At 45.4% G+C, this 25537-nt stretch overlaps 1 protein-coding gene across 2 annotated transcripts in view; it reads left to right on the plus strand.

The window, feature by feature from the left end:
- Window positions 1–25537, plus strand: part of UNC5A (unc-5 netrin receptor A) — an 841139-nt gene that overhangs the window by 596145 nt on the left and 219457 nt on the right. For both annotated transcript variants that reach the window (XM_085618304.1, XM_085618305.1), the window contains one exon: window positions 6636–6800. In XM_085618304.1, coding sequence (XP_085474430.1) covers window positions 6636–6800 — 165 coding nt within the window. The remainder of the gene's footprint in view (window positions 1–6635; window positions 6801–25537) is intronic.

Below are 25537 nucleotides of genomic sequence, written 5' to 3' on the forward strand. Positions count from 1 at the left end.
ACACAGTTTCTGGCTTACTTTAAATTTAAATTACATCGACAAAATACATGAAATTCTCAAATGTCAAGTTACGTAAAATTCTCGAAATTCACAACATTTTGTGTTATGTGATGTTGCTCTGCAGGAGACTGGTTTACACAGGAAATGTCTTGATAGGGTCTGTTTATGTGAAATATGCCCTTTTGCGAAAAAGTCTTGCAAGATGCTGTCAATCCACTTTTTTGTGCTAGAAGAAAACAAAATGTTGATGAAATTTCACAACATTTGGGTATAAAAAAAGAATCAACTTCGAACAGCTCTACTTACTACCACCTCGCTCTCCCTCTCATCAACCCCACCCCTCCCCTGTGACTTTAAAAAGGCATATCCCTGGACCACCAACTCAAATCATGGACAAGAGAGATATGAAGAACACCTGAATAAATGACACTGAAGGGCTTGGAGTTTTATTTTGTTTCCACTTAAACAAACGTGTCCCACAACTCCCTCTTTTTCACGGGTTCCTGGGTCTTCCGTAGGCTGGTGGTTCTGGTGGAGTATCGCCCTGTCAGATTTCCAGGTAGGTTACCTTGCTGCTTGCCAAGAGATGTGTTTTATTCTTTTCTGGGAGTTGGTGATGTTTGGAGCTTATGGTCTGTTCCGCCAGTCACTCACCTCTGATTCTTCTGTCTGTCCTGGGTGTTGGACGTGTATGGCTGCTGCAGCAGTGCATGTAGGCACTGTACATCAGTGTGTGTCTGAGCGTGTAGGCAAGGTGTGGTATGTCAAAATTGCACAGTGGCAGGCAAGAACAGTGAAATATGTAAACAAAGAACAATGTATGTGTGTACATTGCACACTGATAGGCATTGCAGGGGGCGGCATTGCTTTGTGTGTGCACTGCACGGTGGGTACTGTACATTATGTGTGCATTACACAGCATATGGTTGGCCCTGAGAAAATGTGCAGACATACTTACGTGGACACTGCAGGTGTGTGGATATTGCCCAGGAGCAGGGATACAGAGTGTCACACAATGTGATACGTGTGCTTGTATCACATCGTATGTGGGCATTGGACGGTGATGGACACTGCACGGTGTGCGTGCTTTGCACAATGGCAAGCAGTGTACCGTATGCATGCATTTAACAATGTTTACACACTGCACTGGGACAGGCACTAGTGAGTGTGCAGACATCGGTGTGAGGGCATTACATTATATGCGGGCTTTGTACAAAGAAGTTGACAGACACGCAGTGGCAAGCACGAACAGTAGCATACCTGCCAACTCACACTGTGCCACCGTGTGACACACAATATTGTCTCCCATCACACGGTCTCCCGGTGAGGAGCCCATATCACACTGTGGCAGGAAAAACGAATTGAAAAACACTGTAAATAGTGGTTTTCCAGCTCGTTTCTGAGGCTTTGAACTGCCGACACTCACTTAGGGGCATGAAAACACACCAGGACATGTACGCCAGCCTCAGCAAGCTTTTTTTGAGGAGAGGTTGGGCTTCAAAAGTACCTTGCAGGTTCTTTTTAGCACGAGGCCCTGCCCCTTCAAGGCCCCGCCCCCTCCTCACATGGTGAGATTGTTCTTCAAGTTGGCAGGTATGCAGTATGTGGGCACTGCACAGTGTGTGGGCTTTGCACATGTAGGTTTGCATAGTGACAGGTGTTGGCGAGTGTGTGGACATTGCACTGTGCATGAGCATTGCATGTCGGGGTTTGCTCCATGGCAGGCAGTGGAGAGTGTGCAAACTTTGCACAGTATGTGGGTGTGCACCCTGAATATCATTACCACAATATCAATGGCACACAATATTGAAAATTAAATATTGACTGGTAAGGAAGTCTATATTCTCCATACCTAACTTCACATATATTTAACCTGTTGATAAATATCATAAAGACACAAAGATGTGGCATTAGGAATAGTAAGTCTGTACTTGTCTATGTGCCCTTACCTTTCAATGTTTGTCCCTCGATATTCTGTACTTGATATTCTTGTACCACATTACTGTGGGGGTCGATGTACATTAGTGCAACTATTAAGTGGGCTTTGCCAGAATTGCACAGTGCATGGGCTTTGCACAGTGGCAGACGCTGGAGAGAATACGGACATCACACTGTGTGGGCTCTGCACAGTGGCATGCACTATACCATGGTTACTCACAAAAATGTTCCCAAGGGTCAAAAAGCTTGGTCTGTGGTGTGACCGAGGGCCGCATTGATACCAGCAGGGTGGTGGCAGGAGAGGTGGGGGGGCGGTGATGGTGTTGGGCACTGTAAGATGGGCTTAGGGGGAGAGAAGCATGCACATATTGTGGCTGAATTGCATAATGTGAAACCAGAAAACATGGGATCCATCCCGGCTTCCTCACTTGGTGTGATTCTAGGCAAATGTTTTATTTCACATTCCTCCTTTGTCTTCATTATCACATATAAGATAAGAGGACCTTGAAATAAAGGACTTTGTGACTTTAGGATGTGCGCTGTACGAAACCTTCTCCTGTGTATGATTTAATAAACTATACTGTTGTCCATGTATCATAGCCCAGGCCACCCAAAGAGTGCACACAACAAGTAACTTGCATCTTAATTCACTATTGCAATCTTGTCCGTTTGGGTGGAAGGAAACATAAATGTTTCTTAAATTCATGTTTGAAAAATCTCTTTTTAAAAAAACACTAAATACGCTGACAATCTGGTGTACTAAGGTGAGCTGCATATTAATAAAATACACTTTTGGACCTTTGAAAAAGCTTTTTCGTATTTTCATATGTTTGTTGCAAGATGTCTTTAAGTTAATTGTTGCAGGAAACTTTAGTTACTTTCTTCCTATAACTGCTACTAACCTTAAAACAAATGCCTGCCCCTTTATTTAACATTTGTTTTAATGTTAGGACTGATTTGTGTAAACAGCAGCCCAGTACTGCTGTTGGCCAGGGGGGCACATCTAAAGGTCGGGAGGACCGCACTTTGAGTATCGCTGCACTATACAGTATGTGTCCATTGCACAGTACAGGGAAATTGCACGGTGTGTGGGCTTTGCGAAGCTCAGGCGCTGGAGAATGGGCGGATATTGCACGGTGCCTGAGCATTGGACGACTGGATGTGCACTGTGACACTTGAGGGACAGTGTGCACACACCGCACGGTGTATGGGCTGTGCAAGGACCGTGTGAAAGGCACGGGGAGCGTGCGTGCATCAGTGCGTGGCAGGGTTTGCCTGTACCGCAAGGTGATGAGTGTGCGGTCTTTGCACGTGGGGGCAGTGGGGGCATTGCACGTTTTGGATTGCCCAATGACAGGCGCTGGAGCGCGTGCAAGCAGTGCGTGCTTTGCAAGGACAGTGTGAAAGGCACGGGGAGCGTGCGTGCATCCGTGTGCGGCAGGATTTGTCAGTATTGCACGGTGTGTGGGCTTTGCACAGTGACAGGCGCTGGAGAGTGTACGGCCATCGCACAGTGTATGGGCTTTGCAAGAACAGTGTTTAAGACCCGGGGAGCGTGCGTGCATCAGACAGTGTGTGGGAGGGTTTGCCGGTCCCGCACGGTGAAGAGTGTGCGGTCTTTGCGCGTGGGGGCATTGCACAGTGACAGGTGCTGGAACGTGCGCAAGCATCGCGTGCTTTGCGAGAACAGCGTTAACGGCCCGGGGAGCGCGCGTTCGTCCGTGTGTGGGCTTTGCACGGTAGGAGGCACAGGAGGGCTCTGGGCACGTGTGCGGGCTCTGGGCGCTGCCGAGCGGCGTGCAGCGCGTGGCTCCGCATGGCTGCAGGCCGAGACTGCCTGCCTTCATCTCTCATCTCCATGTATTGATCTGTCTGCGGGCCGCGTCTTATTTAACGCTCTGTTATCTCCAGCGGGGGGATTTACTAACACAGATCCCTCATTATGTCACATGTCGCCTTAATGGAAAAGAACTTTGAGCGTTTCGTGTTATTAACTCGGGATCACACGTGAGGCCGGGGTAGGAGCCGCAGGGGCAGCTCGAGCTTCCGCTGCCGCATCTAGCCCCTCCCCGGCCTCCAATACCCCTCCTCTGCCCCTCCACTAACCCACTATCCCTCCCTGATATCTCTACAATGCCCCTGCCGGGCACGTCGGAAGCGTGTGTGTGTGAACCGTGTCCAAATTGTGTGTAACGTTTATTTGCTAATTAGAGAATAGTTTTAGGAAACAAGTACCCTGTGGGGCATAGGGCAAATGGAACCACGCTGCTTGGCGCCACCTAGCGGTACGCACGGAGGCGCAAGCCAGGCCATTACGTAAGTTCAAGTCAGGCCATATGGCCAGGTATTGCCCAGTCCCCCACCCCAAGCTGACATCCCTTCCCCATCATGACCCCATGGGTACCAAAACCACCCATTTTCGGCTACTTGTACTCCTCCTCTGCCAGCTTTATCCACTCCTCTGGCATCTGTGACTACTTGTGTACCGCTGTACCCCATCCAGATGGGCTCTAGCTTAAGTAAGGGAGCTCTTTGATATTGTGCTCAGGGATCTACATTGTCTCTATCATGCAAACATACACTCATGCAGACATACTCATGCATATATAAACATGCATACATACACTCATGCATACATACACATGCATACATACACTCATGCATAAATACTCATGCATTCATACACATGCATACATACACTCACGTATACATACACATGCATACATACACATGCATACATACACTCATGTCGACATTCTCATGCATACATACATTTGTGGATAATACTTACTCATGCTTACATTCTCATGCAAACATTCACTCATGCATACATTCTCATGCATATATACACTCATGGATAATACTTTTGCATACATTCTCATGCATACATACACACATGCATACATACTCATCCAAACATTCTCATGCATGCATACATTCATTCATACATACACTCATGCATACATACTCATGCATAAATACACTCATGCATACATACTCATACATATATAGATTCCCATGCATATATAGTCAGGCATACATACACTCATGCATTCATATTCATGCATATATTCTCATGCATGCATACACTCATGCATACATACACATGCATACATACACTCATGCATACATACTCATGCATACATGCACTCATGCATACATACTCATGCATACATGCATTCTCATGCATACATACTCATGCATACATACACTTGGATATATACACTCATGCATACATACTCATGCATACATACATTCTCATGCATACATACTCATGCATACATACACTCATGCATACATACTCATGCATACATTCATTCATACATACACTCATGCATAGTGATGCATACATACTCATGCATACTTTCTTATGCATACATTCTCATGCATACATACTCATGCAAACATGCACATGCAGACATACTCATGCATACATACACTCATACATACATACACTCATGCATACATACAAACCACACTGGAAACTGCCAGGTTTTGTTAATCGTTTCTGCACTCTTGGGCCACTAAGGAGCATGGAAGAAGATGGTCCTTATTGTCATTGACTCCTCAAAGGACATCGCCCTTTGACAAATGATACCACTGGGACCTATGGTGCTGAAGAAGGCCGTGAGACCCATACGGGCATGGAAAGCTGGCTGCAACATGCAAGAACCAAACGCCTCTATTTTTGCTTGTAACTTTGCCAAAGGACCCTAAGATAAAAAAATTACGTGAAAGGGTTATCCTACAGCTAACGAGTGAAGACGTAGATCCCCTGAGCACAATGTCAAAGAGTTCCCTTAATCAAGGCAGATCCCATCCGGACGTATCTACATTCTGGGTAAGGACTTCGATGATGAAGCATGCACAATCATGACGTGGGCGAGAGTCCTTTCAACAAAAGAGCTCGACTGTGAGATGTAGGTACATGGCAGGCAAAAACACTAATTTCAAATAAATAACCACACAATAGGGTTGTTTTGAACATAATAATTTCAGTAGGCTACATCTCTGTGCGATTAGGTCAAATTACATATCAGTCAGCATCTCTCTGCCTCCATCTATGTTTGCCTGTAGCTGTATTACCCAGCATTCATCTTTTAATGCCCTTCTATGCCAGTCTGACTAATTCCTGCCGATCAGTGATTAGAGGGAAGGCAGGAACCAAACAAGCCCGGATCAGTGCCAAGAGGCAGTTCACTTCCTACTGAGCACATTTAAACGTTGCTTTTACTCACTGGGATGAATACGTAGGTGCATACGCTGTCGTTGACTTGATGGTGGCATTTGTAGATGGTGAAGGCAAACAGATGTGACGCTATAGGGACTGCGTAGGGGATAGAGCAGTAATAACGCAATTAACTCTTTTTATATGGCACCCGAGCCCACAGTTTTGCCATTTGTAGGCTCTACAAATGGCAGATGTTACTACCACCGAATGCATGAATGGTCCTAAATGTGTTGACATTGGAAGTATAAAATGCAAAGCTTGCCCTTCTGGGATTCTAACTCTTGACCTGCAAGTATCATCAATTGTCAACTGCAAGTATTCTACTCTGGGGGCACAAGTGGGTGATGAAGCCATGATTGAATGCATAAGTGTTGGCACCGAGGAGGCACACATAGATGTGGGGCATTCTGCCAGCAAATGATCTAACCTGTTCTTCTTTGCTTGTGTCGCCCCTCTGCATGCCCAGTGGATGGAGGATGGTCGCAGTGGAGTAAATGGTCGGCATGCTCCATGGACTGTATGCAGTGGCGTAGCCGGGAGTGCTCGCAGCCAGTGCCTCGAAGCGGCGGTGTGGAGTGCAAAGGGCCCGACTTGGAGACTAGGAACTGCACCAGCGACCTCTGCATCCACAGTGAGTAACTTTGATTGTTCGGCCCACAGTGCATGGTTTTAACAACTCACCGCCCCCGAAGTGAGGGAACCCTGTTCCACAGCAATGCTTTTCGCAGTGAGTGACTGCTAATCCATAGTGAGTGAATGCTGTTTCGTTGTGAAAGCATGCGATTACACAGTAATTAAATGCTGTTCTATAGAGAGTACCACACGAAAACTGAATACTGTTCAAAGTAAGTGACTAGTATTGCACAGTAAGTGACTGCTGTTCTACAGTGAGCGCTTGCTACTACATGAAGAGTTATTGCTATACCACAGTGAGTGCATACTATTTCACAGTGAATTAATACTGTTTCATTGTGAGAAGATACTATTGCACACTAAGGGCCCGATTCACAAAGGTAAACTTAGAGCTGAAGTCTACGTTTAGAGCTGAAGTCTAATCTTAGACCTGAAGTCTAATCTTAGACCTGAAGTCTAATCTTAGACCTGAAGTCTAGCCTTAAACCTGAAGTCTAAATGTAGACTTCAGGTCTAATCTTAGACTTCACGTCTAAACCTAGACTTCCAGTCTAAAGGTACGCTTCAGGGCAAAACTTAGACTTCAGATCTAAACTTAGGGCCTTATTTACAAAGGGCCTCTGCACTCGTGGTGGAGGCCCCGCAGTTTGGTGGGGAGTCTCCGACCTGAGGCGGAATCTCCACAATGAGAATTCTGATTATGGAGATCCCGCCCGAGTGCAAAGACTCCTCCCCGACTGCGGGTCTCCACCACGAGTGCGGAGGTCCTTTGTGAATCAGGCCCTTAGACTTCAGGTGTAAGTTTACCTTTGTGAATTGGGCCCTGAGTGAATGCTGTTCTGCTCACAGTGAGTGCATACTATTCCACAGTGAGTGGATGTTTTTACACAGCCAATAAATGCTACTCTACAGTGAGTGATTTCTGTTCTTAAGTGAGTACTAGAGGTTCATTAGCCTGCGCCATCCGCCCAGTACAGCTGGTGAACCCCTGCCCAGTCTCTTGCAGTCTATGAGAGCTGTTGGTATCCTAACCAACTCTCTCTCAGCCATGACGCCTGGAAATTCTGGTCACTGATTCGCGCTCTGAGTCATGTCAAGCAGGAACTCTCTACTGCACGTCACTTCACGATAAATGTCAGGAGCACCGGAAGTGATGTCATGCTCCGTTCAATACATGAAAGGGTTGACGTCTGTCAACTTTCTTAACAGGCTCACATTTGCTGGTCAAGCCAGAGCTAGGAGTAGGGACTACATCAAGTAAATAGGTCTCCTGGTTACTTTCTGTTTCTGCTGTATAAGATGCCCGAGAAGGGCAATGCCAGGGTATTACAGGGTAAGCCCTACCTCTGGCTACCCATTACTGACGACCATTAACTCTCTGGTTTGGCAAAGTCTTCCCCTGCGAAAACACGCGCACCATCACTCCGTGCTCGCATCTCAAGGATTAAATGGGGTTCTCCCAGAATAAACATTTCTCATGATTAAAGAAGGATCGCAGGCATTTACAACCATTAATAGATTTATTTACATAGGCTTTCGACTGATAAGTAAATAAAACATAGATTAAATGGTTTGAAGTTTATCGAATCACAAACAGCCCAGAAGGGCATTACATTTATTTATGTACAAAGAATGAAATGAAACACCATTCCAAAGTGACTTAAGGTCATTCTACAGTTATTAAACATGTTGTTCTGCTTCAAGCTAATTTTGCTTCCTTGGGAAAAGGAGCAATGTACACATTGCTGCAGAGCACCAGGGAGAGGGCGAGCACAGACATGCGGCCCAGGAACTTGTAGAACACTGTTGGGCTGGTCAACCCCCAGGATCGGTGTGTAACCTGATGTTAACTCCTCACTTAAAAACAATGTGCAAACTCCTGGGTGGTGATGGTGTCTAGGAAACCAGTTCCTGAAGGTCGCCGGCAGGGTCGGGGAGGTCCTGAAAACTCAAGCAGTGAGTATACTGGTCTGGCACCCTCACTTTCACTGCATGCACTCTGTCTGTCTCTTAAGTGGCAACCTAGGGTCTTAGGGGTGTATCGTCTCTTGCCTGTGGTGAGCCCCAGTTTCTGTGGGTACTGCACGTCTCCTGTGGCAGAATTCACAACTTCTCCAGGCGCATCTGTCTCATTGGCTCGGATCCCCTGCTCTGAGAGTGGCAGTCTCTCCCCTGCATTCGATACAGTCTGTCACATTGGCTGTTATCTTTTGCTCATCTGTCTCCTGGCTAGGAGATACCGCTCTAACCGGTACAGTCCGTTTCCACCAGTTCTAGTCGGTACCCTCCAATAGGGGTGCAGTGGCTGGGAGCCCCAGCTCTAATGGACATAGCTCATCTTCTATAGAGTGGATCTGAAGCCTTTCTAGGTTCCATCACTTTCACATGCTGGACGGCTCGGGGCTTTTCTGAGCAGTTCTCCTAGTCAGGGATGCCAGCAATACTGGGGGTAGCTTATCTCTTTGCTTCAGATTGTCAGGTCCTGTGCTGCAGTCTATCTTGGTCCCGGGAGCCATCAGATTATGTGGTTAAATTCTATCTGCGGCCTGGGAGCCTCACCTCCTTTGTTTGTAGTACTTGCCAGGGCTGAAGACAGCAAAATCTGTGGGTGCCGGCCATTCCATAGCTGCTAGTCCAAGATCCTGTGGTTTCAGTCCATCCTGGGTCTAGGAGCACCAGATCCTGTGGTTGCAGTTCATTTTAGGCCTGGGAGCACTAGATCCTGTGGGCACAGTGCATCTTAGGAAAAGGGGGTCCCAGATCACATGGTTGCAGATCATCCTGGATTACCAACATGCTAGGGATGTTCTCCATCAATGGGTCTTGAACCCTGGTTCCCCAGGATGCATCCAGCCTGGGTTTCTGACCCCTGGATCATGTAACGTCATTTAATTATGGGGCCTGGGCTCTTACATGCCATGGTTGCAATCCAGCTAATCAATTCTGTGGCTGGGAGACCCAGATCCGTCATCACTGGGGGTCCTGAATCCTGCAGTTACAGTCCATACAGATATTTGGACCTCAGATCCTGTGGTTTCCCTCCATCCTAGGGCTACCAACACTGGAGCACTCCATACTCTGGCTGGGAACAAATACTCCACGATTGTAGTTCATCCTGGTGGGGGGAAGACTCAGCTCTGCTGGATGCAGCCCTTCCTGGGACTTTAAGCCCTAATTCTGAAGCTCAAGTTCATCCTAGGGATATGAGTCCTAGATTCTGCGGTTATAGACCATTCTGAAGTTGCAAGGCCTAGGTTCTATCGTTGCTGGCCATCCTGTAGTTGACAGACGCAGATTCTGATGTTGTAGTGCATACTTGGGTTGTGGCACCTAGATTCAGTGGTAATAGTCCATTCTGAGGTTGCAAGACCTAGATGTCCATACCAAGAATGTGAGACCTAGGTTGCTGGCAATCCTGGAGTTGAGAGACACAGATTCTGATGCAGTGCATACTTGGTTTGTGACTCCTAGATTGTGTGATTGCAGTCCATCCTGGGATTGTGAGCCACAGATTCTGTGGTTGTAATGCATACGTAGGTTCTGACACCCAGATTCTGTGGTTGTAATCCATACTTGGGTTGTGACACCCAGATTCTGTGGTTGTAATACCCAGATTCTGTGGTTGTAATCCATACTTGGGTTGTGACACCCAGATTCTGTGGTTGTAATACCCAGTTTTTATGGGTGTAATCCATATTTGGGTTGTGACACCCAGATTATGTGGTTGTAGTACCCAGATTATGTGGTTGTAATCCATACCTGGATTGTGCCACCCAGATTCTGTAGTTGTAATGATACTTGAGTTGTGCCACCGAGAGTCTGTGGTTGTAATGCATACTTGGGTTCTGACACCCAGATTCTGTGGTTGTAATCTATACTGGGGTTGTGTCACCCAGATTCTGTGGTTGTAATACCCAGATTCTGTGGGTGTAATCCACACTTGGGTTGTGACACCCAGATTCTGTGGTTGTAATACCCAGATTCTGTGGTTGTAATCCATACCTGGGTTGTGCCACCCAGATTCTGTGGTTGTAATGCATACTTGGGTTCTGACACCCAGATTCTGTAGTTGTAATCTATACTTGGGTTGTGACACCCAGATTCTGTGGTTGTAATGCCCAGATTCTGTGGGTGTAATCCATATGTGGGTTGTGACACCCAGATTCTGTGGTTGTAATACCCAGATTCTGTGGTTGTAATCCATACCTGGGTTGTGCCACCCAGATTCTGTAGTTGTAATTATTCTTGAGTTGTGCCACCGAGAGTCTGTGGTTGTAAGGCATACTTGGGTTGTGCCACCCAGATTCTGTGGTTGTAATGCATACCTGGGTTGTGCCACCCAGATTATGTTCTTCTAATGCATATGGGGATTGTGCCACCCAGATTCTGTGGTTTTAATACCCAGATTCTGTGATTGTAAACCATACTTGGGTTGTGACACCCAGATTCTGTGGCTGTATTCCATACTTGGGTTGTGACACCCATATTCTGTGGTTGTAATGCATACTTGGGTTTTGACACCCAGTTTCAGTGGTTGTAATCCATACTTGAGATGTGACACCCAGAATATGTGGTTGTAATACCCAGATTCTGTGGCTGTAATGCATATGTGGGTTGTGACACCCAGATGAAGTGGTTGTAGTGCATACTTGGGTTGTGACACCTATATTCTGTGGTTGCAGTCCATACTGGGGTTGTGACACCCAGATTCTGTGGTTGTAATGCATACTTGAGTTGTGAAACCCAGATTATGTGATTGTAATACCCAGATTCTGTAGTTGTACTCCATACTTGAGGTTGTGGCACCCAGATTCTGTGGTTGTAATCCATACTTGGGTTGTGACACCCATAATATATGGTTGTAATACCCAGATTCTGTGGCTGTAATGCATATTTGGGTTGTGATACCCAGATTCTGTGGTTGTAATGCATACTTGGGTTGTGACACTCAGATTCAGTGGTTGTAGTGCATACTTGGGTTGTGACACCTACATTCTGTGGTTGCAGTCCATCCTGAGGTTGTGACACCCAGAATCTGTGGTTGTAATGCATACTTGAGTTGTGACATCCAGATTCTGTGGTTGTAATACCCTGATTCCGTGGTTGTAATACTCAGATTCTGTGGTTGTGCTCCATACATGAGTTGTAACACCCAGAGCCTGTGGTTGTAATGCATACTTGGGTTGTGCCACCCAGTTTATGTGGTTGTAATGCATACTTGGGATGTGCCACCCAGATTCTGTGATTGTAAACCAGACTTGGGTTGTGACACCCAGATTCTATGGTTGCATTCCATACTTGGGTTGTGACTCCTAGATTCTGTGGTTGCAGTCCATCTTGGTGTTGTGACACCCAGATTCTGTTGTGAAATTCAGCTTTTGTGGTTGTAATACACAGAGTCTGGGGTTGTAATCCATACTTGGGTTATGACACCCAGATTCTGTGGTTGTTCTCCATACCTGGGTTGTGCCGCCCAGATTCTGTTTGTAATGATACTTGAGTTGTGCCACCAAGAGTCGGTAGTTGTAATGCATACTTGGGTTGTGCCACCCAGATTCTGTGGTTGTACTCCATACTTGGATTGTGACACCCAGTTTCTGTGGTTGTAATACATACTTGGGTTGTGCCACTCAGATTATGTTGTTGTAATGCATACCTGGGTTGTGCATCCAGATTCTGTGGTAGTAATACCCAGATTCTGTGATTGTAAACCATACTTGGGTTGTGACTCCCAGATTCTGTGGTTGAAATGCATACTTGAGTTGTGACACTCAGATTCTGTGGTTGTAATACCCAGATTCTGTGGTTGTAATAACCAGATTCTGTGGTTGTAATCCATACTTGGGTTGTGCCACCCAGGTTCTGTGGTTGTAATCCATACTTGGGATGTGACACACAGAATATGTGGTTGTAATACCCAGATTCTGTGGCTGTAATGCATACTTGGGTTGTGATACCCAGATTCTGTGGTTGTAATGCATACTTGGGTTGTGACACCCAGATTCAGTGGTTGTAGTGCATACTTGGGTTGTGACACCTACATTCTGTGGTTGCAGTCTATCCTGTGATTGTGACACCCAGAATCTGTGGTTGTAATGCATGCTTGAGATGTGACACCCAGATTCTGTGGTTGTAATGCATACTTGGGTTGTGCCACCCAGATTATGTGGTTGTAATGCATACTTGGTATGTGCCACCCAGATTCTGTGGTTGTAATACCCAGATTATGTGGTTGTGAACCATACTTGGGTTGTGACACCCAGATTCTGTGGTTGTAATGCATACTTGGGTTTTGCCACCCAGATTATGTTGGTGTAATGCATACGTGGGTTGTGCCACCCAGATTCTGTGGTTGTAATACCCAGATTCTGTGATTGTAAACCATACTTGGGTTGTGACACCCAGATTCTGTGGCTGTATTGCATACTTGGGTTGTGACACCCAGATTCTGTGGTTGTAATGCGTACTTGGGTTTTGACACCCAGATTCAGTAGTTGTAATCCATACTTGGGTATCGGGTATGTGGTTGTAATACCCAGATTCTGTCTTGTAATCCATACTTGTTGTGATACCCAGATTATGTGGTTATAATGTATACTTGCGTTGTGACACCCCCACATGCAGTGGTTGTAGTGCATACTTGGGTTTTGACACCTTATTCTGTGGTTGTAGTGCATGCTTGGGTTTTGACACCCAGATTCTGTGGTTGAAATGCATACTTTGGTTGTGACACCCAGATTCTGTGGTTGTAATACCCAGAATCTGTGGTTTTAATCCATACTTGGGTTGTGTCACCCAGAATATGTGGTTGTAATACCCAAATTCTGTGGCTGTAATGCATACTTGGGTTGTGATACCCAGATTCTGTGGTTGTAATGCATACTTGAATTGTGACACCCAGAATTAGTGGTTTTAGTGCATACTTGGGTTGTGACCCCTACATTCTGTGGTTGCAGTCCATCCTGGAGTTGTGACACCCAGATTCTGTGGTTGTATTACATACTTGAGTTGTGAGAACCAGATTCTGTGGTTGTAATACCCAGATTATGTGGTTGTACACCATACTTGGGTGTGACACCCAGATTGTGTGGTTGCAATGCATATTAGGTTGTGCCACCCAGATTGTGTGGTTGTAATGCATACTTAGGATGTGCCACCCAGATTCTGTGGTTGTAATACCCAGAGTCAGTGGTTGTAAACCGTAATTGGCTTGTGGCACCTAGATTCTGTGGTTATAGTCCATTCTGAGGTTGCAAGACCTAGATGTCCATACTAAGATTGTGAGACCTAGGTTGCTGGCCATTCTGGAGTTGAGAGACACAGATTCTGTTGCAGTGTATACTTGGTTTGTGACTCCTAGATTGTGTTATTGCAGTCCGCCCTGAGATTGCGAGCCAGAGATTCTGTGGTTATAATGCATACGTGGGTTATGATACCCAGATTCTGTGGCTGTAATGCATACTTAGGTTGTGATACCCAGATTCTGTGGTTGTAATGCATACTTGGGTTGTGACACCCAGATTCAGTGGTTGTAGTGCATACTTGGGTTGTGACACCTACATTCTGTGGTTGCAGTGCATCCTGTGATTGTAACACCCAGAATCTGTGGTTGTAATGCATACTTGAGATGTGACACCCAGATTCTGTGGTTGTAATGCATACTTGGGTTGTGCCACCCAGATTATGAGGTTGTAATGCATACTTGGTATGTGCCACCCAGATTCTGTGGTTGTAATACCCAGATTATGTGGTTGTGAACCATACTTGGGTTGTGACACCCAGATTCTGTGGTTGTAATGCATACTTGGGTTGTGCCACCCAGATTATGTTGGTGTAATGCATACGTGGGTTGTGACACCCAGATTCTGTGGCTGTATTTCATACTTGGGTTGTGACACCCAGATTCTGTGGTTGTAATGCGTACTTGGGTTTTGACACCCAGATTCAGTAGTTGTAATCGATACTTGGGTTGTGCCACCCAGAATATGTGGTTGTAATTCCCAGATTCTGTCGTTGTAATCCATACTTGGGTTGTGCCACCCAGATTCTGTGGTTGTAATGCATACTTTGGATGTGACACCCAGAATATGTGGTTGTAATCCCCAGATTCTGTGGCTGTAATGCATACTTGGGTTGTGATACCAAGATGCAGTGGTTGTAGTGCATAATTGGGTTGTGACACCTTATTCTGTGGTTGTAGTGCATACTTGGGTTTTGACACCCGGATTCTGTGGTTGAAATGCATACTTTGGTTGTGACACCCAGATTCTGTGGTTGTAATACCCAGATTCTGTGGTTTTAATCCATACTTGGGTTGTGTCACCCAGAATATGTGGTTGTAATACCCAGATTCTGTGGCTGTAATGCATACTTGGGTTGTGATACCCAGATTATGTGGTTGTAATGCATACTTGAATTGTGACACCCAGATTTAGTGGTTTTAGACACCTACATTCTGTGGTTGCAGTCCATCCTGGAGTTGTGACACCCAGATTCTGTGGTTGTATTGCATACTTGAGTTGTGAGAACCAGATTCTGTGGTTGTAATACCCAGATTCTGTGGTTGTACACCCTACTTGGGTTGTGACACCCAGATTCTGTGGCTGTAATTCATACTTGGGTTGTGACACCTACATTCTGTGGTTGCAGTCCATCCTGGAGTTGTGACACCCAGATTCTGTGGTTGTATTACATACTTGAGTTGTGAGAACCAGATTCTGTGGTTGTAATACCCAGATTATGTGGTTGTACACCATACTTGGGTGTGACACCCAGATTGTGTGGTTGCAATGCATATTAGGTTGTGCCACCCAGATTGTGTGGTTGTAATGCATACTTAGGATGTGCCACCCAGATTCTGTGGTTGTAATACCCAGAGTCTGTGGTTGTAAACCGTAATTGGCTTGTGGCACCTAGATTCTGTGGTTATAGTCCATTCTGAGGTTGCAAGACCTAGATGTCCATACTAAGATTGTGAGACCTAGGTTGCTGGCCATTCTGGAGTTGAGAGACACAGATTCTGTTGCAGTGTATACTTGGTTTGTGACTCCTAGATTGTGTTATTGCAGTCCGCCCTGAGATTGCGAGCCACAGATTCTGTGGTTATAATGCATACGTGGGTTGTGATACCCAGATTCTGTGGCTGTAATGCATACTTAGGTTGTGATACCCAGATTCTGTGGTTGTAATGCATACTTGGGTTGTGACACCCAGATTCAGTGGTTATAGTGCATACTTGGGTTGTGACACCTACATTCTGTGGTTGCAGTGCATCCTGTGATTGTGACACCCAGAATCTGTGGTTGTAATGCATACTTGAGATGTGACACCCAGATTCTGTGGTTGTAATGCATACTTGGGTTGTGCCACCCAGATTATGTGGTTGTAATGCATACTTGGTATGTGCCACCCAGATTCTGTGGTTGTAATACCCAGATTATGTGGTTGTGAACCATACTTGGGTTGTGACACCCAGATTCTGTGGTTGTAATGCATACTTGGGTTGTGCCACCCAGATTATGTTGGTGTAATGCATACGTGGGTTGTGACACCCAGATTCTGTGGTTGGAAACCATACTTGGGTTGTGACACCCAGATTCTGTGGCTGTATTTCATACTTGGGTTGTGACACCCAGATTCTGTGGTTGTAATGCGTACTTGGGTTTTGACACCCAGATTCAGTAGTTGCAATCCATACTTGGGTATTGGGTATGTGGTTGTAATACCCAGATTCTGTCTTGTACACCATACTTGGGTGTGACACCCAGATTGTGTGGTTGCAATGCATATTAGGTTGTGCCACCCAGATTGTGTGGTTGTAATGCATACTTAGGATGTGCCACCCAGATTCTGTGGTTGTAATACCCAGAGTCTGTGGTTGTAAACCGTAAATGGCTTGTGGCACCTAGATTCTGTGGTTATAGTCCATTCTGAGGTTGCAAGACCTAGATGTCCAGACTAAGATTGTGAGACCTAGGTTGCTGGCCATTCTGGAGTTGAGAGACACAGATTCTGTTGCAGTGTATACTTGGTTTGTGACTCCTAGATTGTGTTATTGCAGTCCGCCCTGAGATTGCGAGCCACAGATTCTGTGGTTATAATGCATACGTGGGTTGTGATACCCAGATTCTGTGGCTGTAATGCATACTTAGGTTGTGATACCCAGATTCTGTGGTTGTAATGCATACTTGGGTTGTGACACCCAGATTCAGTGGTTATAGTGCATACTTGGGTTGTGACACCTACATTCTGTGGTTGCAGTGCATCCTGTGATTGTGACACCCAGAATCTGTGGTTGTAATGCATACTTGAGATGTGACACCCAGATTCTGTGGTTGTAATGCATACTTGGGTTGTGCCACCCAGATTATGTGGTTTTAATGCATACTTGGTATGTGCCACCCAGATTCTGTGGTTGTAATACCCAGATTATGTGGTTGTGAACCATACTTGGGTTGTGACACCCAGATTCTGTGGTTGTAATGCATACTTGGGTTGTGCCACCCAGATTATGTTGGTGTAATGCATACGTGGGTTGTGACACCCAGATTCTGTGGTTGGAAACCATACTTGGGTTGTGACACCCAGATTCTGTGGCTGTATTTCATACTTGGGTTGTGACACCCAGATTCTGTGGTTGTAATGCGTACTTGGGTTTTGACACCCAGATTCAGTAGTTGCAATCCATACTTGGGTATTGGGTATGTGGTTGTAATACCCAGATTCTGTTTTGTAATCCATACTTGGGTTGTGCCACCCAGATTCTGTGGTTGTAATCCATACTTTGGATGTGAAACCCAGAATATGTGGTTGTAATACCCAGATTCTGTGGCTGTAATGCATACTTGCATTGTGATACCCAGATTATGTGGTTATAATGTATACTTGCGTTGTGACACCCCCACATGCAGTGGTTGTAGTGCATACTTGGGTTTTGACACCTTATTCTGTGGTTGTAGTGCATGCTTGGGTTTTGACACCCAGATTCTGTGGTTGAAATGCATACTTTGGTTGTGACACCCAGATTCTGTGGTTGTAATACCCAGAATCTGTGGTTTTAATCCATACTTGGGTTGTGTCACCCAGAATATGTGGTTGTAATACCCAAATTCTGTGGCTGTAATGCATACTTGGGTTGTGATACCCAGATTCTGTGGTTGTAATGCATACTTGAATTGTGACACCCAGAATTAGTGGTTTTAGTGCATACTTGGGTTGTGACACCTACATTCTGTGGTTGCAGTCCATCCTGGAGTTGTGACACCCAGATTCTGTGGTTGTATTACATACTTGAGTTGTGAGAACCAGATTCTGTGGTTGTAATACCCAGATTATGTGGTTGTACACCATACTTGGGTGTGACACCCAGATTGTGTGGTTGCAATGCATATTAGGTTGTGCCACCCAGATTGTGTGGTTGTAATGCATACTTAGGATGTGCCACCCAGATTCTGTGGTTGTAATACCCAGAGTCTGTGGTTGTAAACCGTAATTGGCTTGTGGCACCTAGATTCTGAGGTTATAGTCCATTCTGAGGTTGCAAGACCTAGATGTCCATACTAAGATTGTGAGACCTAGGTTGCTGGCCATTCTGGAGTTGAGAGACACAGATTCTGTTGCAGTGTATACTTGGTTTGTGACTCCTAGATTGTGTTATTGCAGTCCGCCCTGAGATTGCGAGCCACAGATTCTGTGGTTATAATGCATCCGTGGGTTATGATACCCAGATTCTGTGGCTGTAATGCATACTTAGGTTGTGATACCCAGATTCTGTGGTTGTAATGCATACTTGGGTTGTGACACCCAGATTCAGTGGTTGTAGTGCATACTTGGGTTGTGACACCTACATTCTGTGGTTGCAGTGCATCCTGTGATTGTGACACCCAGAATCTGTGGTTGTAATGCATACTTGAGATGTGACACCCAGATTCTGTGGTTGTAATGCATACTTGGGTTGTGCCACCCAGATTATGTGGTTGTAATGCATACTTGGTATGTGCCACCCAGATTCTGTGGTTGTAATACCCAGATTATGTGGTTGTGAACCATACTTGGGTTGTGACACCCAGATTCTGTGGTTGTAATGCATACTTGGGTTGTGCCACCCAGATTATGTTGGTGTAATGCATACGTGGGTTGTGACACCCAGATTCTGTGGCTGTATTTCATACTTGGGTTGTGACACCCAGATTCTGTGGTTGTAATGCGTACTTGGGTTTTGACACCCAGATTCTGTGGTTGTAATGCATACTTTGGATGTGACACCCAGAATATGTGGTTGTAATCCCCAGATTCTGTGGCTGTAATGCATACTTGGGTTGTGATACCAAGAAGCAGTGGTTGTAGTGCATACTTGGGTTGTGACACCTTATTCTGTGGTTGTAGTGCATACTTGGGTTTTGACACCCGGATTCTGTGGTTGAAATGCATACTTTGGTTGTGACACCCAGATTCTGTGGTTGTAATACCCAGATTCTGTGGTTTTAATCCATACTTGGGTTGTGTCACCCAGAACATGTGGTTGTAATACCCAGATTCTGTGGCTGTAATGCATACTTGGGTTGTGATACCCAGATTATGTGGTTGTAATGCATACTTGAATTGTGACACCCAGATTTAGTGGTTTTAGACACCTACATTCTGTGGTTGCAGTCCATCCTGGAGTTGTGACACCCAGATTCTGTGGTTGTATTGCATACTTGAGTTGTGAGAACCAGATTCTGTGGTTGTAATACCCAGATTCTGTGGTTGTACACCATACTTGGGTTGTGACACCCAGATTCTGTGGCTGTAATTCATACTTGGGTTGTGACACCCAGATTCAGTGGTTGTAGTGCATACTTGGGTTGTGACACCTACATTCTGTGGTTGCAGTCCATCCTGGAGTTGTGACACCCAGATTCTGTGGTTGTATTACATACTTGAGTTGTGAGAACCAGATACTGTAGTTGTAATACCCAGATTATGTGGTTGTACACCATACTTGGGTGTGACACCCAGATTGTGTGGTTGCAATGCATATTAGGTTGTGCCACCCAGATTGTGTGGTTGTAATGCATACTTAGGATGTGCCACCCAGATTCTGTGGTTGTAATACCCAGAGTCTGTGGTTGTAAACCGTAATTGGCTTGTGGCACCTAGATTCTGTGGTTATAGTCCATTCTGAGGTTGCAAGACCTAGATGTCCATACTAAGATTGTGAGACCTAGGTTGCTGGCCATTCTGGAGTTGAGAGACACAGATTCTGTTGCAGTGTATACTTGGTTTGTGACTCCTAGATTGTGTTATTGCAGTCCGCCCTGAGATTGCGAGCCACAGATTCTGTGGTTATAATGCATACGTGGGTTGTGATACCCAGATTCTGTGGCTGTAATGCATACTTAGGTTGTGATACCCAGATTCTGTGGTTGTAATGCATACTTGGGTTGTGACACCCAGATTCAGTGGTTATAGTGCATACTTGGGTTGTGACACCTACATTCTGTGGTTGCAGTGCATCCTGTGATTGTGACACCCAGAATCTGTGGTTGTAATGCATACTTGAGATGTGACACCCAGATTCTGTGGTTGTAATGCATACTTGGGTTGTGCCACCCAGATTATGTGGTTGTAATGCATACTTGGTATGTGCCACCCAGATTCTGTGGTGTAATACCCAGATTCGGTGGTTGTACACCATACTTGGGTTGTGACACCCAGATTGTGTGGTTGCAATGCATATTGGGTTGTGCCACCCAGATTGTGTAGTTGTAATGCATACTTAGGATGTGCTACCCAGATTCTGTGGTTGTAATACCCAGAGTCTGTGGTTGTAAACCGTAATTGGGTTGTGGCACCTAGATTCTGTGGTTATAGTCCATTCTGAGGTTGCAAGACCTAGATGTCCATACTAAGATTGCGAGACCTAGGTTGCTGGCCATTCTGAAGTTGAGAGAAACAGATTCTGCTGCAGTGTACACTTGGTTTGTGACTCCTAGATTGTGTGATTGCAGTCCGTCCTGAGATTGCGAGCCACAGATTCTGTGGTTATAATGAATATGTGGTTTCTGACACCCAGATTCTATGGTTGTAATACCCAGATTCTCTGGTTGTAAACCACACTTCGGTTGTGACACCCAGATTCTGTGGATGTTTCCATACTTGGGTTGTGACACCCAGGTTCTGTGGCTGTAATGCATACTTGGGTTTTGACACCCAGATTCTCTGGTTGAAATGCATACTTCGGTTGTGACACCCAGATTCTGTGGTTGTAATAACCAGATTCTGTGGTTGTAATCCATACTTGGTTTGTGCCACCCAGTTTCTGTGGTTGTAATCCGTACTTGGGATGTGACACCCAGAATATGTGGTTGTAATACCCAGATTCTGTGGCTGTAATGCATACTTGGGTTGTGACACCCAGTTTCTGTGGTTGTAATGCATACTTGGGTTGTGACACCTACATTATGTCGTTGCAGTCCATCCTGGGGTTGTGACACCCAGAATCTGTGGTTGTAATGCATACTTCAGATCTGACACCCAGATTCTGTGGTTGTAATGCATACTTGGGATGTGCCACCCAGATTCTGTGGATGTAATGCCCAGATTATGTGGTTGTAATGCATACGTGGGTTGTGCCACCCAGATTATATTGTTGTAATGCATATGTGGGTTGTGCCACCCAGATTCTGTGGTTCCAATACCCAGATTCTGTGATTGTACACCATACTTGGGTTGTGACACCCAGATAATGTGGTTGTATTCCATACTTGGGTTGTGGCACCCAGATTCTGTGTTTGTATTGCATACTTGGGTTTTGACACCCAGATTCAGTAGTTGTAATCCATACTTGGGTTGTGACACCCAGAAAATGTGGTTGTAATACCCATATTTTGTGGTTGTAGTCCATACTTGGGTTGTGCCACCCAGATTCTGTGGTTGTAATCCATACTTGGGATGTGACACCTAGAATATGTGGTTGTAATACCCAGATTCTGTGGCTGTAATGCATTCTTCGGTTGTGATAACCAGATTCTGTGGTTGTAATGCATACTTGGGTTGTGACACCCAGATGCAGTGGTTGTAGTGCATATTTGAGTTCTGACACCCAGATTCTGTGGGTGTAATTCCCGGGTTCTATGGTTGTAATACTCAGATTCTGTGGTTGTACTCCATACTTGGGTTGTGACACCCAGATTCTGTGGTTGTAATGCATACTTGGGTTCTGACACACAGATTATGTGGTTGTAATGCATACTTGGGATTTGCCATCCAGATTCTGTGGTTGTAATACCCGGATTCTGTGGTTCTAAACCATAATTGGGGTGTGACACCCAGAGTCTGTGGTTGTATTCCATACTTGGGTTGTGACACCCAGATTCTGTGGTTGCAGTCCATCCTGGGGTTGTGACACCCAGATTCTGTTGTGACATCCAGATTCTGTGGGTGTAATCCATACTTGGGTTGTGACACCCAGATTATGTGGTTGTAATACCCAGATGCTGTGGTTGTAATCCATACCTGGGTTGTGCCACCCAGATTCTGTGGTTGTAATGATACTTGGGTTGTGCCACCCAGAGTCTGTGGTTGTAATGCATACTTGGGTTGTGCCACCCAGATTCTGTGGTTGTAATGATACTTGGTTTGTGTCACCCAGAGTCTGTGGTTGTAATGCATACTTGAGTTGTGCCACACAGATCCTGTGGTTGTAATGCATACTTGGGTTGTGACACCCAGATTCTGTGGTTGTACTCCATACTTTGGTTGTGACACCCAGATTCTCTGTTTGTAATGATACTTGGGTTGTGCCACCCAGAGTCTGTGGTTGTAATGCATACTTGCGTTGTGCCACCCCGGGTCTGTGGCTTGGGTTGTGCCACCCAGAGTCTGTGGTTGTAATGCATACTTGGGTTGTGTCAACCAGATTCTGTGGTGTGGTTGTAATGCATCCTTGGGTTGTGACACCCTGATTCTGTGGTTTTACTCCATACTTTTATTGTGACACCCAAAATCTGTGGTTGTAATGATACTTGGGTTGTGCCACCCAGAGTCTGTGGTTGTAATGCATACTTGGGTTGTGCCACCCAGATTATGTGGTTGTAATGCATTCTCGGGTTGTGCCACCCAGATTCTTTGGTTGTAATACACAGATTCTGTTCTTTTAGACCAAACTTGGGTTGTGCCACCCAGATTCTGTGGTTGTAATACCCATATTCTGTGATTGTAAACCATACTTGGGTTGTGACACCCAGATTCTGTGGTTGTATTCCATACCTGGGTTGTGACACCCAGATTCTGTGGTTGTAATGCATACTTGGGTTTTGACACCCAGATTCAGTAGTTGTAATCCATACTTGGGTTGTGACACCCAGAATATGTGGTTGTAATACCTAGATTCAGTGGTTGTAACCCATACTTGGGTTGTGCCATCCAGATTCTGTGGTTGTAATCCATACTTGGGATGTGACACTTAGAATATGTGGTTGTAATACCCAGATTCTGTGGCTGTAATGCATATTTGGGCTGTGATACCTAGATTCTGTGCTTGTAGCGCATACTTGGGTTGTGACACCTATATTCTGTGGTTGCAGTCCATCTTGGGGTTGTGACACCCAGATTCTGTGGTTGTAATGCATACTTCAGTTTTGGCACCCAGATTCTCTGGTTGAAATACCCGGGTTCTGTGGTTGTAATACCCAGATTCTGTGGTTATAAACCATCCTGGGGTTGTGACACCCAGATTCTGTTGTAACATCCAGATTCTGTGGTTGTAATCCATACTTGGGTTGTGACACCCAGAATATGTGATTGTAATATCCAGATTCTGTGGCTGTAATGCATAGTTGGGTTGTGACACCCAGATTCAGTGGTGTAGTGCATACTTGGGTTGTGACACCTACATTCTGTGGTTACAGTCCATCCTGGGGTTGTGACACCCAGATTCTGTGGTTGTAATGCATACTTGGGTTGTGGCACCCAGATGCAGTGGTTGTAGTGCATAGTTGGGTTGTGACACCTATATGCTGTGGTTGCAGTCCATCGTGGGGTTGTTACACCCAGATTCTGAGGTTTTAATGCATTCATGAGTTGTGACTCCCAGATTCTGGGTAGTAATACCCAGATTCTGTGGTTGTAAGATTCTGTGGTTGTACTCCATACGTGGGTTGTGGCATCCATTTTCTGTGGTTGTAATGCATACTTGGGTTGTGCCACCCAGATTATATGGTTGTAATGCATACTTGGGATGTGCCACCCAGATTCTGTGGTTGTAATCCATACTTGGGTTGTGACACCCAGATTCTGTTGGTGTAATCCATATTTGGGTTGTGACACCCAGATTCTGTGGTTGTTATGAATACTTGAGTTGTGACACCCAGATTCTGTGGTTGTAATACTCAGATTCTGTGGTTGTAATACTCAGATTCTGTGGTTGTACTCCATACTTGGGTTGTGACACCCATATTCTGTGGTTGCAATGCATACTGGGGTTGTGTAACCCAGATTATGTGGTTGTAATGCTTACTAGGGATGTGCCACCCAGATTCTGTGGGTGTAATCCATACTTGGGTTGTGACACCCAGATTATGTGGTTGTAATACCCAGATTCTGTGGTTGTAATCCATACCTTGGTTGTGCCACCCAGATTCTGTGGTTGTAATGATACTTGAATTGTGCCACCCAGAGTCTGTGGTTGTAATGCATACTTGGGTTGTGCCACCCAGATTCTGTGGTTGTAATGATACTTGGTTTGTGTCACCCAGAGTCTGTGGTTGTAATGCATACTTGGGTTGTGCCAACCAGATTCTGTGGTTGTAATGCATACTTGGGTTGTGACACCAAGATTCTGTGGTTGTACTCCATACTTTGGTTGTGAAACCCAGATTCTGTTTTGTAATGATACTTGGGTTGTGCCACCCAGAGTCTGTGGTTGTAATGCATACTTGGGTTGTGCCACCCAGATTATGTGGTTGTTATGATACTTGGGTTGTGCCACCATGAGTCTGTGACTTGGGTTGTGCCACCCAGAGTCTGTGGTTGTAATGCATACTTGGGTTGTGTCACCCAGATTCTGTGGTTGTAATACATACTTGGGTTGTGACACCCAGATTCTGTGGTTTTACTCCATACTTTGGTTGTGACACCCCGATTCTGTGGGTGTAATGATACTTGGGTTGTGCCACCCAGAGTCTGTGGTTGTAATGCATACTTGGGTTGTGCCACCCAGATTATGTGGTTGTAATACATTCTTGGGTTGTGCCACCCAGATTCTTTGGTTGTAATACTCAGATTCTGTGGTTGTACTCCATACTTGGGTTGTGACACCCAGATTCTGTGGTTGTAATGCATACTTGGGTTCTGACACACAGATTATGTGGTTGTAATGCATACTTGGGATTTGCCATCCAGATTCTGTGGTTGTAATACCCAGATTCTGTGGTTATAAACCATACTTGGGGTGTGACACCCAGAGTCTGTGGTTGCAGTCCATCCTGGGGTTGTGACACCCAGATTCTGTTGTGACATCCAGATTCTGTGGGTGTAATCCATACATGGGTTGTGACACCCAGATTATGTGGTTGTAATACCCAGATGCTGTGGTTGTAATCCATACCTGGGTTGTGCCACCCAGATTCTGTGGTTGTAATGATACTTGGGTTGTGCCACCCAGAGTCTGTGGTTGTGATGCATACTTGGGTTGTGCCACCCAGATTCTGTGGTTGTAATGATACTTGGTTTGTGTCACCCAGTGTCTGTGGT

Source organism: Triturus cristatus, chromosome 7 (genome assembly GCF_964204655.1).
Source record: "Triturus cristatus chromosome 7, aTriCri1.1, whole genome shotgun sequence".
In the NCBI taxonomy this organism is placed as follows: domain Eukaryota; kingdom Metazoa; phylum Chordata; class Amphibia; order Caudata; family Salamandridae; genus Triturus; species Triturus cristatus.